The sequence below is a fragment of the Colobus angolensis genome, unplaced genomic scaffold (assembly GCF_000951035.1).
Source record: "Colobus angolensis palliatus isolate OR3802 unplaced genomic scaffold, Cang.pa_1.0 Scaffold113, whole genome shotgun sequence".
NCBI lineage: Eukaryota > Metazoa > Chordata > Mammalia > Primates > Cercopithecidae > Colobus > Colobus angolensis.
This window is the reverse complement of record NW_012112364.1, coordinates 2,040,244-2,057,411: the sequence shown is the minus strand read 5'-3', so window position 1 is coordinate 2,057,411 and position 17,168 is coordinate 2,040,244. Positions and strand designations below refer to the sequence as shown.

General features: G+C 37.0%; 1 protein-coding gene across 4 annotated transcripts in view; it reads left to right on the top strand.

Annotated features, from left to right (window-relative positions):
* Positions 1-17,168, top strand: part of CDK8 (cyclin-dependent kinase 8) — a 152,070-nt gene that overhangs the window by 95,144 nt on the left and 39,758 nt on the right. For all 4 annotated transcript variants that reach the window (XM_011958551.1, XM_011958543.1, XM_011958522.1 and 1 more), the window contains one exon: positions 1,604-1,744. In XM_011958551.1, coding sequence (XP_011813941.1) covers positions 1,604-1,744 — 141 coding nt within the window. The remainder of the gene's footprint in view (positions 1-1,603; positions 1,745-17,168) is intronic.

The following is a 17,168-nucleotide window of genomic DNA, read 5'->3' as shown; positions in this document are numbered from 1 at the left end:
ATGAAATTGATTAATTACCTTGCCTCTCCTACATACCCGCCCACCTCGGCCTCCCAAAGTGCTGGAATTACAGGCGTGAGCCACCGCGCCCGGCCCAAGAATCTTCTTTTTTTTTTTTTTTTTTTGAGACGGAGTCTTGCTCTGTCGCCCGGGCTGGAGTGCAGTGGCCGCCTCTCAGCTCACTGCAAGCTCCGCCTCCCGGGTTCACGCCATTCTCCTGCCTCAGCCTCCTGAGTAGCTGGGACTACAGGCGCCCGCCACATCGCCCGGCTAGTTTTTTGTATTTTTAGTAGAGACGGGGTTTCACCGAGTTAGCCAGGATGGTCTCGATCTCCTGACCTCGTGATCCGCCCGTCTCGGCCTCCCAAAGTGCTGGGATTACAGGCTTGAGCCACCGCGCCCGGCCAAGAATCTTCTTAAGGAGAACAGACTTGATTGTCACATCATATTTTAGGACAGGTGACAAAACAGTCTAGATATTAAATTGTTGTAGCTCTGTTTTGTTTGCCTGCTATTAAATACCTTGAAAAAAAGACTGAGAGGAAAATTAAAGTAGATTAATGCTGTTCATTTAGATTAGTCACACTACATAGGTGCAAACTGCTACACTTTACCTTCTCGTGGATATTCGCTATGTATTTTACCTTGGAGAGTAAAGCTCCTTTACTCATTAATCATTAGTTATTCCTTACTTGTATCATATTCTGTGTATCATAAGAAAATAGCAAGTGAAAATGTTAACTTATAATGTTAAATATCTCTTATTTTTATTGTGTTTACTGATTTCAAGAACATGCTTAATATTTACTTACATATATTGGCCAAGGGTCTGCTCTGTGCAATATTGGATTCAGGGATATGTACAGTGGTGTGCAAGGCATAGTTGACTGCAGCCAAGTTATGGATTTTCCTGCAGTTTAAAAGTGATCTAATTAAGAAAATGAATCCTATCAAGAGCATTTGAAACTTTTCAAAAAAAACTTGTAAGGCACATTTATTTATAAAGTAATTTTTCTATGTATAAAGTTGTGCTTTGTTTTACTGGATGTCCAACAGCATTATACATAGAAAGCTTTGATGGATGGTACAAGGCAGTTTTTTTTTCCCTCATATTTTTCCATTTTTCCATTGTGAACTGGTATGTCATTTCTTTGTGCTTGTGTGTATTTTATTGAAGTATCTCCCCACTTGCTTTCTTTATAACCTATGTTATAAATAGGTTCTCATTCTATGCTATGTCAGCCAGCCAGAAGTATCTCTTGAACTTTTTTTTTTATTGTATCTACCAGATAAACAGGAATCAAATATACTCTGAAAGTAATTGATTTTTAATTATGCTGTAAAAATAAAAGCACAGTATTTCCTAATTCCTTATTGTGATAATTTACTTCCTGAAATGCTGTCATATGCTTAGGAAATGGAATTTTAGCCTCAGTTATTAGGGAATTTTAAAGTTGTTTATGTTATTCAGCAGAGTATGAAATTGTATTTTCAATATGTGTGGGAATCCCTGAGTGTTTCTTTTTCTGTTAGGAAAATATTACATATCAAATTATCTTTTCCTTTTTTTTAAGCTTCTGGTGATATTTTTTCTTTCTTTCAGCATATAATCAAGTTTCACAGAGCTTCTAAAGCAAACAAGAAGCCAGTTCAGTTACCTCGGGGAATGGTGAAGTCACTGTTGTATCAGATCCTAGATGGTATTCACTACCTGCATGCTAACTGGGTGTTGCACAGAGATTTGGTAAGTTGATCTGTAATTGGTTTAAACTAGAAAGATGCATTACAGTTGGATACTTTCTGGTTGTCTGTAGATACCAGTGCTATATGTAGGCCTGCAAACCTTATAGAGGTAGTGAGAATGCTACATTCTCAAAAAATGGCCTAGTAGTGTTTTTATGTAATGCATCCTGCTTCTTTGACATACACTAGATGGTATTTATTTTGAAGTGAAATAAGACACGTTTGTTTTCCTAAGCTTCTGTTTCCTTTTAAGTTCATAAATAAAGCATTAACTTGCTTTACATTGATTATTAGATGCAAGGCAAACTGTATAAATTTATATATTTATAATAACTTGAAAATAAAATTTTTGAAGCCTACTGCATACTTATTTACACTTTAGAAAAGGAAAATGTTAATTCAATATGCTTATATTTTAAGCGCCTCTATGTTAGTAGCAGTCTGTTGGCCAACAGCCTTTATTCATCGTAATTGAAGTATATTATTAGAAGCCTTGCTGTATTCAGGTGCATTGAACTTTTAAGAATTTAAAAACATAAGAAACTGACTTTTTAATTTAATGTGTCAAAGTCATTTATGCTTTTCTTCACCCATCTTGCACAGGGGTGCCCAGCCCCCAGGCCACAGACCAGTCCATGGCCCATTAGGAACCAGTCCACACAGCGGGAGGTGAGCGGTGGGTGAGCATTACCACCTGAGCTCAGCCTCCTGTCAGATCAGTGGCAGCATTAGATTTTCCTAGGAGCCAGAACCCTATTGTGAACTGCACATGCGGGGGTTCTAGACTGCACCCTCCTTATGAGAACCTAATGCCTTATGATCTGAGGTGGTACGTTTCATACTGAAAGCATCCCTTCCCATCCCACTGTGTGGAAAAACTGTCTTCCATGAAACTGATCCCTGGTGCCCAAAAGATGGGGGACCGCTGATCTAGCGTATTATTAGTCATTAAATTTTCATGGATTTCAGTTACCTAAACTTCAAATTGCCCTTTCTTACTACATAATTACATTGCTTTTATAGTTCTTTTCTTTGTAAAGATGGTAACTATAATAAGATTTATAACGGCACCTTCATTTCAAACAAATATAAACATAATGCTGAAAGTGATGATTTTGTCTCTAATCACCTGTATACAAAGGAAATATCCTGTAGGCCATGAGGCGGAGCCCATCTGTTCTCTCACAAAGATGTTCTTCACAAATTTAGTGAGCTCAGTCTCTGGCCTTCAGATGTGCTGTTCCAGTGGCACAGTTTCTACTTCTTTCTTCTAGCTTTAGGAAATTGCCTTGTAGCACATTTAATGTTAGTTAGTTACTTTATCTCCAGTTCTCATACCTACAAAGCATTTAGAGTAGGACCAATAACACAGCAGAAATTTGGTTGAACTTGTTTCTTTATGCAAACTTTTATTTTTAATAGAGTTAGAATATTTTACTTATAAAAATAGATTTACAGGCCGGGCATGGTGGCTCGTACCTATAATCCCAGCACTTTGGGAGGCTGAGGCAGGGTGGATCACAAGGTCAGGAGTTCAAGATCAGACTGGCCAAGATGGTGAAACCCTGTCTCTACTAAAAATACAAAAAATTAGCCGGCGTGGTGGTAGGCACCTGTAATCCCAGCTACTCTGGAGGCTGAGGCAGAGAATTACTTGAACGTGGGAGGCGGAGGTTGCAGTGAGCCAGGATGGCACCACTGCACTCCAGCCTGGACGACAGAGCGAAACTCCATCTCCAAAAAGCAAAACAAAACAAAAAATAGATTTACATAACAGAAATCAGGCAAATCTTTTGGCATTTTATGAAGCTGAAAATAAATTTTGGCCATTGGGGTGGAGTCAAATTAGGGAAAAACATTTCTACTTTTGAGCTACCCGTCCTTTTTATGATGTCTAAAAGAAAAAACTGTGGCTAAAGGGCATGTTTTTCCTCATCGAGTCAGTTATGCTAAGATAGCTCTACACTTTCTTTTTCTTGTAAATTATTTTTTTCACTTGAAGTACTTATGCATATTAGGTAAATACAGACTGATTTTTAAAACCAATATTTAAATTTCATGTAATAATATAAATATACTTAAGCCACTTAGAGTAGTATTAAGTATAGTAGTGAAAATTATGATACCAAGTTTCTTTTATCTCTCTTATGGTAAAGCTCTTCCTACTAATGCACCTTCAGTAGATTCTCTTTGACACAGGGTTAGTGTAGAACCGATCATTTCAGAAGGCTCTGTTAGTAGTGTACTGAGTGGCGGAGAGTGGAAGGATCGGTGCCCCCTAATATAGGCAACAAGGGATGCATTGTCTGTAGATGATTTAAAAATAATAATAAAGCATACTAAAAGTTAGTTGCATTTTATTGTCACCATATGCTGACAATTCTAAACAATTTCAGTAATAAAATATTTCTCTATAGTGAGGCAAATCACTCTTGCTCCTCCATCCCTCTTGCCATTATCTAAAGTTTATTAATCCAAAAAGTTCTGCGGTGTCTACTGCTGTCTTCTTTGATTTCCGTATTGGAGTGAGATTTTCCGTATTTTCTGTGCATGGCTTCTTAGTGTTCTTTACAAACGTCTGACCCTTCTGTGTATCCCAGACACACACAAGTCCACTGAACCATTGTTTCATGAACATGACAGCCTTTGCCTCTAATCTAGATCCTACTGGTTCACATGCCCACCTTTCAAATTCTGAAGGAAAAACTCATTTACCACATATGTACATTTTAAAATGTGAGCACCTTCCTGCCAACTGAAAAGGCTTTAAAGTTTTGATGTTTATAGTGTTTGAACAATAGCTACATTTGATTCTAATATATGTAGTAATATGATATTAACTCTCAAGAACATTGGTCAGCCGAGTGCGGTGGCTCACGCCTGTAATCCCAGCACTTTGGGAGGCTGAGGCGGGTGGATCATGAGGTCAGGAGTTCGAGATCAGCCTGGCCAAGATGGTGAAACCCCGTCTCTACTAAAAATACAAAAATTAGCCGGGCATGGTGGCACACGCCTGTAATCCTAGCTACTTGGGAGGCTGAGGCAAGAGAATCACTTGAACCCACGAGGCAGAGGTTGCAGTGAGCCGAGATTGTGCCACTGCACTCTAGCCTGGGTGACAGAGCGAGACTCCATCTCAAAAAGGAAAAAAAAAAGAACATTGTTCAGAAGCTATATAACATAACTTTTTTTAACGTTTTCTTCTCAAATATTTGTTGTTAGTTGCATATGAAATATTTACCCTATCAAAACAAAAATTAATAGTTCATTATATTCTTTACTCCTGTTTAGTCAGATTTAGATCAAATGTGACAATGCTGACCTTAACTCTCTTCATAGACTTCTAATGCTATGAATTGGACCAGTTGGTTGAGGTGCTGACATGCCACAAGAAACTTCAATTAAGGTGGATAATTGGCACAGACACCCTAAAAACACCATCGTAATAATACTCTGGAATGTTATTGATGTTTTCGTTTAATAAAATTGGCTTTATTAATTAATAGAAATACTGGTTTGAGATGGTAGAGTTATGAAGTTCTTTGATATGTATAGTTGAGCTTTTAAAATTAACAATCCTGTTTAATAAATAACGATTTATCTGGTTGCTATTAATCATCACATAGTAGCAAGTCAGTAACTGAAATCTGTCATCCTTGGTGGGGAAATAGAGATTTCTTAATTCTGGAAGTCTTTTTGGGCTGAGAGTCGTAATCAGTGTAAATGTATGGGTGTTTTAAGAAATAGGGACCAGAAGAGAAACATAGGCAGTATTTATTTTGTGAAGTAATTCATCGATCCAAACCAAACTTTTTAGTTTTAGATCATTAAAATATGTATATGTAAGTTGTTGCTTATACACTTAATTTGTCCTGTGGACACAGGTCAAATCTAGTGGACCTGTGTCTAGTGGACACAGGTCCACTAGAGATAAATGAGAACAAAGTTAATGTCTGTTGTGTTAGCTTTGTTCCTTCCCTTGATGACTCTCTTCCCCTTTCTTTGTTTATTCTCCTTCCCTGCTTGGGAAGGGAAAATAGTTTGACTACCAGTCTGCTGTAGTCCTGGTTCTGGTATTACCATCTATACTGCTCAGGATACTGCATCTCCAGAGATACAGAACCAACAAGGTGTTTATACATAGATGGAGAATGATTTATTTAAGGAATTGGCACATGCAGTTGTGGAGGCTTGGTAAATCCGAAATCTGCAGAGCAGGCTACAGGCTGGAGACCCAGGAAAAAGTTTTAGCTCTAGTCCAAAGACAATCTGCTGGCAGAATTCCTTCTTGCTTAGGGGAGGTCAGTCTTGTTCTATGAAGGCTTTCAACTGTTTCGATGAGGCATATCCATGTTAAGATGGGTAGTCCTTACGTGTTTTACTCAAAGGCCACTGATTTAAATGTTAACCTCATCCAACAGCACCTTCACGGAAACATTCAGAATAATATTTGACCAAACATCTGGGCACTATGGTCCAGCCAAGTTCACACATAAAATTATTCATCCTCGTCTGGGTGCAGTGGCTTACACCTGTAATCCCAGCACTTTGGGAGGCTGAGGCAGGTGGATCATGAGGTCAGGAGATTGAGACCACCATCCTGGCTAACATGGTGAAACCCTATCTCTACTAAAAAAAATACAAAAAAATTAGCTGGGCATGGTGGCTGGCGCCTGTAATCCCAGCTACTTGGGAGGCTGAGGCAGGAGAATGGCATGAACCCGGGAGGCCGAGCTTGCAGTGAGCCGGGATCGTGCCACTGTACTCCAGCCTGCATGACAGAGCCGGACTCCGTCTCAAAAAAAAAAAAAAAATTTATCCTATATAAGTGAATAAACAAGAAGCACAAGTTAGAATAATGTGAGGTAAGTTATTTTGCCCTGTCCTTTCCTCCTCTCTCCCTGCTGTTACCAAAATAGGAATATTGGGTTTAGGCAGTCTAAGAATTTTACCTCATATTATAAAGCTGACTAAGTGGGAAATACTGTGAAAATAAGTAAAGATAGTAAAGATACATTGAACTTTTTAACACCATTGTCAGGAATGTAAAACAATACAGCTGCTGTGGAAAACATAGTGGTAGTTTCTAAAACAATTAAAAATAAGATTACCATATGATCCAGCAATTCCACTTCTGGGTATACACCCAAAATAATTCAAAGCAGAGTCTCAAAGAGGTATTTGTAAATGCACGTTTATAGTAGCATTCTTCGCAGTAGCTTGCTGAAAGGTAGAAGCAACCCGAGTGTCCATCAGTGGATGAATGGGTGAACAAAATGGGTATGTACATACAAAGGAATATTATTCAATCTTATAAAGGAAGGAAGCTCTCAGCCTGGGCAATATAGCGAAACCCCATATCCACAAATGTAAAAATTAGCTGAGTGTGGTAGCATGCACCTGTGGTCCCAGCTACTTGGGAGGCTGAGATGGGAGGGTCAGTTGAGCCCAGGAGTTTGAGGCTGCAGTGAGCTGTGATTGTGCCACTGCACTCCAGTCTGGGCAACAGAGTAAGACTCTTGTCTGTAAAATAAAAATTACACAGTTTCTTTTGGGGAAGGAAATTCTGACATATGTACAAGGATGAACCTTGAAGACATTATACTAAGTGAAATAAGCTAGTCACAAAAGGGTAAGTACCATATGATTCCACTTTCATGAGGTACCTGAGCAGTAAGATTCATAGAGACAGAAAGTAGAATGGTGGTTGCTAGGGCTGAGTGGAGGGGCAGTTAGGGGGCGTTATTATTTAATGGATAGAGAGTTTCAGTTTTGCAGGATGAAAAGAGTTTGGAGATGTATAGTGATTGCACAACATTATGAATGTGCATTTAATACTGAACTGTACACTTAAAATGGTTGATAAATATTACGTGGATTTTACCACAGTAAAAGACACTGGGAGAAAATACGTTTAAGTGATTCATAATAAAGAAAAGTTTGAAGTCTTAGCCTGATTGGATTCAGTTTGGTGATTTTTCTTAGTCCAGTCCAATAACAAGACATGATGCATCAAAGTTGTATTGATACTGTTTTGTAGATGCACAGGTTTGATTTGGCAATTGTATCTGAACTGTTTCTGAAAAAGTAGTCTTCCTTTCTAGATAGAGTTAAAATACATGGACAAAGGTATGAGCGGGTTTTCACTACTGAAGCCTGTGTTGTGACCATTTTGAGAGCATCTAGACAGGTTCACTAACTGCAGCTATGTGGCCTCATTTTTTTTTTTTTCTTTTTTTTTGAGATGGAGTCTTCACTCTGTTGCCCAGGCTGTAGTGCAATGGTATGATCACAGCTCACTTGAACCTCTGCCTCCCGGGTTCAAGTGATTCTCCTGCCTCAGTCTCCCAAGTAGCTGGGATTACAGGTGTGTACCACCACACCCGGCCAATTTTTGTATTTTTAGTGGAGACAGGGTTTTGCCATGTTGGCCAGGCTGGTCTCCAACTCCTGACCTCAAGAGATCCACCTGCCTCGACCTGCCAGATTGCTGGATTACAGGCATAAACCACTAAGCCCAGCCTGGCCTCTTGCAGTAGAACTGATTTCAGTAGAACTTCAAACTATTTTTTATAAAACTTAAAAAAGATAAAAATGCTTTTCTCATTCAGTTTGTGAAATAAATTTCAGAGTCAGTTAATATGTCTTTTACTGGGAAGAATTCTGTGATAAATTAAAAATTTGAGGCAGAGCATGATGGCTCATGCCTGTAATCCCAGCGCTTTAGGAGGCCAAGGTAGGATTGCTTGCAGCCAGAAGTTAGAGACCAGCCTGGGCAACATAGTGAGACCCCGTCTCTACAAAAAGAAAATTGAAACACACTGTCAAATATGCTGGTATTTGTGAATCTAAGTGAAGACCGATATGTAGTCCAGCTCCAATCTTGTTTTCTTTCCCTATCTCACTCCTTAAGCTCATTTTCTAGCCACCCTAGAGGTTGCCCTGCCTGCCTGAATTCCCTCCTCCCTTCATCTTAATAGCTCGAAATTACAGCTCTCTCTAGTAACCCTAGCTGAAAATGAGAATGTTTACATCTAAAATCCTATTACAGCTACTGTGAACCACCTATGGGGCACTTACCAGTTTTGGTAATATGGTAATCTATGTGATTATAAACTCCTGAGGGCAAAGACCATGTCTTACTGTGTTTGTATCCCTCCCGTTGCCTAATAAAATACGCGATTTGTGTAGACGGTATTGCTTATGTTTGTTGAATGAAAGAACTAGCTTACTTGTAACAGAAACAAAGTGGCTTCCAAGGTTATTTCTGATTTTATCTAATGCTTATGCATATCTACAGACACATGCATATCCTTTTGCATTTCTTTTTAGTACCCTTTTATCTCTACTATGATTTACTGCAGTGAAGTGGTATACAAAAGCTTACCCCCATCCATACTGCATTTTAAATCCTTTCAGCTGCTTCCCTCTTGCTACCCAAAAGAACTCAGCTCTTACTAGTCAGTTCAAAGACCATTCAACTAATGATATTGACCTATTGATCTCTTTTATTGCTCTATTTTTATATGCAATATTTTTGTTTCACTCAATGAAACCTATTTGCTGACCCTTTTTCTATTTGTTCTGATGTTCTCTTTATGTCACTTATTTTTCCCAATTTTTTTCTTTAATCTTAAGGTTGGAACATTAGTATCATAGTTCCTATACATCCCTCACTTTCTTCAAAAATATCTTAAGGTTCCTTCTGAGTAAATTCTTTAATTGCAAATAAGAAGGCAATGCCTACCTTCTTCTAAACATGCCAACTGTTCTGATCTTGGAACTCTTATATTTCAGTTTTACACTGCATTTAACTGACCAGTCTGTTACTTGTCATAATGGATGCTCCTTGACTTAACAATGGGGTTACATCTCGATAAACCCCCTCATAAGTTGAAAATATTGTAAGTCTAAAATGCATTTCATACACCTTACCTACCAAACATCAGAGATTAGTTTAGCATGTTAAACATGCTCAGAACACTTCAGTCAGCCTACAGTCGGGTAAAATCGGACACAAAGCCTGTTTTGTAATAAAGTATTGAGCATCTCATGTGATTTATTAAATACTATACTGAAAATGAAAAACAATGGTTGTATGAGGACTGGAAGTACAGTTTTTAACTGAATGCATATTGCTCTCACATCATCTTAAAAGACAAAAAATTGTAAGTCACGCCGTTGTAAGTTGGAGACCATCTCTAATTTCTAGCTCATAGTTGCTCATTTTGAGGCGGCTTTCATTTTTTAAATAATTTTCTTTTCTTTTCTTTTTTTTTTTTTTTTGAGACAGAGTCTCACTGTGTTGCCCAGGCTGGTCTTGAACTCCTGGGCTCAAGAGATCCTCCTGCCTCGGCCTCCCAAAGTGCCAGGATTACAGACGTGAGCCACCACACACAGCCATTTTGTAAATAAATTTTCTAATGCACTTAGTGTTGGCTGTATTTAATGCTTTTTGTTGAAAGTATTCCTAAAGCTGTATCAGACCACAGGAATGATTTATACTTAAATCAACATCTAAGTATTAAAGACTTGGTTTTGATGTATTTTCTAAGAAAATTAATAGAAAGTAGAGTAGTAGTTATATGACTGGCCTAGTAGCCATTAATTTTTGTAAAGTACATGTATTAGAGTTCTCCAGAGAAACAGAATCAATAGGATAGATAGGTAGATGGATGGGTGGATGATAGGGAGATAGGGAGGTAGATAGATGACAGGGCATTTACTAGAGGAATTGGCTTATGCAATTATGGAGGCTGAGAAGTCCCATGACACGCCACCTGCCAGCTGAAGAAACAGGGAAGCTGGTAGCATGGTTCAGTCTAAATCCAGAGGCCCGAGAACAAGGGAGCTGATGGCATAACTCTTAGTCAGAGGCCAAAGGCTTGAGAAGCTGGGGGAGCTGCTGGTGCAAGTCCCAGAGTCCAAAGGCCAGAGAATGGAGAGTTCTGATTTCCAAGAGCAGGAGAAGAAAGGTATCCCAGCTCCAGAGGAAACAGAAGTTGCCTTTCCTCTGACTTTTTGTTCCATCTGGGCCCTCACCTAATAAGATGGTGTCCATCTATGTACTTTGCTTGAAGGTGGATCTTTCCACTTCAGTCTACTCTTTCAAATGCCAGTCTCTTCCGGAAACACCTTCACAGAAATACCCAGAAATAATGCTTTACCAGCTATCTGGTTATTCTTTAGTCAAGTTGACACCTTAAATCAACCATCACAGTCTATATCACATGCTCATATGGTTATTAATATTTTCCATGTTTTAAAGTATCTGATACCCAAAATTTCATTTTAATAGTTACCTTAATGTGATAACTATTTATCATAGCGGTAGTTAACTTGGAACTAGCAGGCACACAGTGTGTATCACAGTCCTGTTTTACTAAATGGCATATAATGTTAAGTGAGATATACTGTAACTCTTCATTGTAGTTGTTTAATTATTATTGTTTTCAAGCTCAATTACAAGATTGTATAGAAATTTGGAGTATTTCAACTGTTGCAGCCATCTGCTGGTTGGCCACTCCTGCTCTTAACTAACTCAAAATAGTGATTTTTAATGTCATAGTAAAACTTTCTAGAAAATCTCTAGATATTTCCTTTGGGAGTGTTTCAGTAGAGATGTGCTACTCACTTCAAGCTTATTTTGAAAAAAATAAGTTGTGTTTTGTTTTGTTTTGTTTTTGGTAGAGACGAGGTCTTACTGTGTTGCCCAGGCTGGTCTCAAACTCTTGGGCTCTTGGACTCAAGCAGTTCTTCTGCCTTGGCCTCCCAAAGTGCTGGGATTACAGGCACCAACAACCTTGCTCAGCCTGATTTATTATTACTTTTTAAATCTGATAGGGCTGCTGGCCTGCAGTTTATTCTAATTATACTGGGTAGTTTGGAATCTCTTAGTGGGACTTCATGTGTCCTTGATGAAGGATATGTTGGTTTCCTAGCAACTGTTAAATGGGATTAAAATCTTGGAATGAGCCATTGACTCAAACTCAGTTTCATAGGGCACACTTTATCAAGGCCTCTTACTGTGTATTGATGATAGCATGATGAATTATTAAGGAATTTTGGGTCTGATTCTTTTTATTTGAGTGGCAAAGTGAAAAAACACCTCTTGTGTTTTACTTACTGATACTAATATTTGTTCATGTTATATGACATTTTTATTTTTGTTTGAGGTGTATTATTGTCTGCTCAACTCTACTACTAGTAAGTGGAAAAACTGAGAAGTAAATAGGCTAAATGACTTCATTATGGTTATTCAGAGAACTGTAGCAAAGCTGGACTATGGAATTTAGGGTTTTTTCTCTAGGTCAGTGATTTTTAAATTGCAGATTATAAGCCATAAACAAATCAGGAAATCACACGACACAATCAGTTTTTTTTGTTGTTGTTTTTAATGAATCAGAATAAATATAAGAGTGTATCATATATGTTAAGGGTAATTACTGTTTCATGAAACTTTTGACAAAATATACATATTTGTCATTATTATCATGTAATATTAAATGTGTCACATAATATTAAATTTTCCTGTGGGTTGTGTTGAAAAAGGTTTGGAAGCCATTGCACTAGAAAATACTCAGCCCCAAATTATAGAACCTTAATGGTTTATGCAAACTTTTTGACATTGATAATGAAATCATTTTGAATAGTGGTTAGGAGGGATTGTATAATGGTGGTAGAATTTCAGGAAAGTTTCACTTTCATCCTTGTATACCTTTCAAATTGTTGGAATAGTTTGTAGTTAACATACCTTATTGTTACAATCAGAGCGGAAAAGTGTTTTAATCTTGATCATAAAACTGAAGAAAATGTTTATTTAATGTGTTATTAAAGCTCACGTGTAATATTTATTTGGTTTAGTATATTTTATGTTGGTAAAGGGTGATTGTTATTTTTTAAAAACAGCCGTATATATATATATATACACTTTCTTTCTTTTTAAAAAGAGGCATCAGTAAATTCTTTAGAAAAGAAAAACCAAGCAGAAAGGACCCTAAAAGTACCCATAGACTGAAAGAGGCAGAGCAACGGTCATGGAACAGTGGGAAGGAGAGGAGTCTGCATTCTAGACTTCTGTTCTCACTATTTTTCCTTATCTGTGCTGTAGTAGCTTCCCTGAAATGAGAGTTGGGAACCTATTAAGTCTGTTTAAAACAGAGCTTTTTGAAGGAAAAATGCTTTTTAGTTGTTAGGTTTAATTATTGCTCATGACTTGAGATTTGCTTCATTTGTTGGGAACTCCAAGGATTTATTCTAATTGTAACTTACTTAATTGGGTAGCTAATAAAATACCTAAGATTGCAACCATAAAATGTAAGCTTGCAGATAAAACATGGGTTTGGTAAAAACTGATTAAGGCAAATTTAAATGAGATTTGTATAAATTTTAGTTAACATTATGACTATTGTGCTTATTCTAAAGTATTCTTACTTAAATGACCAACTGGGCAATTTTCCTTCTGTAAACTGATTATAAACAACCCATGTGGCTTTTGGGTATATGCCACATTTGCTTAATTTTGATACTGAGCATGCACAATGTACTGTTTTATTATTTATAAATAAAAAAGTGGCCCACTTCATTTTATTAAATGTCAGAATTGCAAATAGCATATATGTTTATATGGGTAGGTTACAAGTTGATAAAAATATTATGTCATTTGGTTGCATATTACTTAGTCAAACATCTCACCAATCGAGAATGGTTATTCTAAATTATCAAGATTTTGTTTTAAATAGGGTTTCTTTAAGATGTTTTTCTGTGACCCTGGAAATTGACTTGAAGTAGAGGGTTATCTGAGTTTTTCTCCATTCATAACACAATTGATGTGATACATCATTATATATTTGACATAACTTCTCCCATTTTTATAAGCAAAATATATTGTCATCCACAGCAGCGTGTTTCCCAAAACCAGGACTGATATGGAGACAAGAATTTTTCATATCTCCGCCTGCATCTTACATAAGCTCTTACTTGTTTTAATATGATACTAATGGTGACCCCTCAGTTTTTCTCTTTTGACCTTTAGACTTTCACATTAGCAAAACAAATATATTCATATCAGAATACCAGGAGATGGTTTTTCCAAAGAGAGTTTCAGAATACTCTGAATTATACTGTGAAAAACCCCATAAAAATTAATATTGCAGTCTAACTTTCTAGTAATAGAGTCAGGTTTTAGAGTTATTTTCCAGACTTCTGAAGATTTGCAAAAGTACCTGAATCTTTAAAGATGGAATATATTAGATAAGATTTTCTCTTAGCTAAAGCTGTTATATCTAAACCTATTTTAAGTCATTGGTGCCCTTGTCCGCATAAAGCTTTCATTAAATCTTTCTCAGTTTGATGACCATATCTCTTTACTGGATACAAGCAAATGAGAAATGGTCAAATAAGAGAACAAAAGTAAGTCTTCCTGCAGAAACAAGCACAAGCAGCGAACCATATTTCAAAATCAGCTCAACCCAGAAGTTCAAGATCTTGTGTGCATTTTTATAAATGTTGTTCAAGTCAACATACAGGAATTTTTTTTAAGATTTAATAAAATGAGAAGTTTCCTCAATACAAATAGATGTAAAATCAGTGACCGTTATTGAATTAACTGTTGAAAGAAATGTTCGTTTATTAAAGTCTCCTACTCCCCCAGTACAACTGGATTTTACCTTCCCTTTTAATAGTGATCACTTTGTTATATGACCTATGTCTATTTTTTATTAGTTAATTTATATATAACTTGCCTCCAGATTTTTATCTTACTAAAAGTATAATACTCTACGTAGGTATGTATTCTGAAGATTCCTCTCTGTTCTCAAATAGATGGGTGAATTTCTAAAATCAATTTCTATTCTAATTTCCAGTCTTTTCAAATCACAATTGTAATTCAGGTCAGGGTAGTTTAAGATGCCCATTTAACAAAAATATAGAAGGTGGGAAGATAGACTGCTAATTTTTAAAAAGCTCATTAGTTTAAACATCTGTTTATGTAAACATCTTGAACCATTTGAAATAAAGCTCATTTTTTGTTTTCCCTAATTTCACAGACTAATAGGCCTTAAAATTGGAAGGCATCTTAGCAGCAACAGACAATTCCAGTCTCTTAGCTGCTGTAGTAATTCTTGGTAATATCCGGGGCAGACAACCCTCGTGACACTGGTTGAACACTTCCATCATGGCTAACTTTCTGTCTTACTAGAGTAAACTTACTGGTACACAGCTGTAATCCTTAGAATATAGAGTCAGAAATTTGGAATTCCTAATACTCATCCTTTAGGCCCTCTCTTCCTTGATTGGTCTTCTGGTTTTTTTCCCCCTTCTGGTTAACACTAGATGGTAAAATCAAATGTGGTCTGAAAAACAAACAAAAAACAAAAACAAATGTCTGAACCTTGATGCTGAAGAGGGGCTAAGGGAAATCCAAAAATAAAAGGTAGAGTGAAATAAAGAACAACAAAATGAGAAATTCAGAAGAAAAGTAGGAAAGGGTTGCGCATGGTAGGGAACGATAGAAAATCTTGGGTTATGTATCCTTGAATGATGTTTTTTTTTAATCATCATGGGCCAAAGAGGAAGAATTAAGCCCCTATTATAGTGGACCTGAGGTTTGTTTGAATCTTGGTTCTACCACTTAATTATGTTACCATGGGAAGCATTAACCTCTCTGTCACTTTTCTCAGTAATAAAATGGGGCCAGATCTATTTGTTTTTTCCTTTGGGTAGAGATTGATACGAAGACTGGCACATAGTAAATGTTCATTAAGTACATTTCACTTTTCAAGTCGCTCTGTGAATATTAAGTAAGTACATGAGGATTAAGAGCTTTATCCATTTTGTTTACTCCTTTATCATCACTATCTAGAATGTCACACGGTGATTGGATGCCCATAAATAACTTAGTGAATGAATAAGTGGACTTTTTTTGTCCGCTCTTCCCTTCAAAACATCTCAGATCCAGCTATCGTGAGACCTTATTGTAACTCAAATTTGAATAAAGCACAATTGGCAGTTGGTGCTTATCATCTGCCTGGTATCTTTTCTCAAAGAAGAGTCAACTGTAGTGCTTATTTTCAAGGACAGGAATCCATGAAAGGAAGGGCAGATTTGGCAGCAATTCTGGACTTCTAGTGCAGTGTCCCTGGATCAATCCAGTAAATCATTTGCCATCTAACAAGGAGATTTCAGAATATTCTGCTGCCAGAAAATGGATTTGGATTGCCCAAATGGGCATCGGGATTGCTAGTTGTAGAGATTCACCTTGTCCATTTCATTAATATCTATTTACCCTACCCCTAACTAGACCCCACGTTTTACACAGTCAAATTTCTCAGACTCCAGTAATTGCCTCATGGCCTCACTTCCCACTGTTTCACCACTACTCTAATTCAGGCCACTTGGATTACTGCAGAAACTCCCCAGTGATCTTCCTCTCTTGTTGTCTTGTGTTTGTTTGATCTAATAACTGCAAACAAAATAATCTCTCTAAAAACTAAATCCCATCATGTTATTCCTCTATTTAAAATTCCTCAATAGCTTCCCACCTGGGAGACTGATACATTCAAAATCTTTCTTAAACATATCATACAGTATGAAGTCTTTTTTCTGCAGTGAAAGCTGCACCATTATTTTATGTACCACTAAGAAGGAAAACATGCTGCCAATCCACTGTCACACCACAGAGGTTATAAGACTTATCTTGCTTTCAGAAATTCTAAGATTTAAAAAGAAAAGTATAAATTGGAATCCATGAAATCCATTTTCTTCTTGTCATATAGTAATGGTTAGGACTTACTCACTAATACATTGGCAAATATAATAGAAGTGACTTATTTCTGTCTTGGAGGAGAATTCTTAAGTTTCACTATTAAATATGATATTTGCTCTGGAGTTTTAGTTAAATATAAGGTTAAAGATGTTCCCTTCTATGCCTGGTTAAGTTGTTTGTTTCTAAATCCATAATAGATAATGCTTTTTCTGCATCCTCTGGGATGATCATGTGGTTATTTCCTTTAATCCATTAATGTGGTAAATTACATTCATATGGTTTTCTTTTGTTTTTAATGTTGAACCCTCCTTGCAGTGGGACCAACACTACTGTCAGGATTTTTTTTTTTTTTTTCATTTACTGGTAGTAGACTCCCCTTGCTAATACTTTGTTTTGTCTTTTTTCACAAATAAGTTTGGTCGGTAATCTTCTTTTTATATATTACTTTTATCCTGTTTTGTTATCATGGTTATATTAGCCTCAGAAGACACTTTTAGTCTCTGGAATAGTTTGTATAATATAGGAATTATTTGTTCCTTGAAAGTTAGTAAAAGTCAGCCAGGCTCAGCAGCTCATGCCTGTAATCCCAGCACTTTGGGAGGCTGAGGTGAGAGGATTGCTTGAGGCCAGAAGTTAGAGACCAGCCTGGGCAACATAGTGA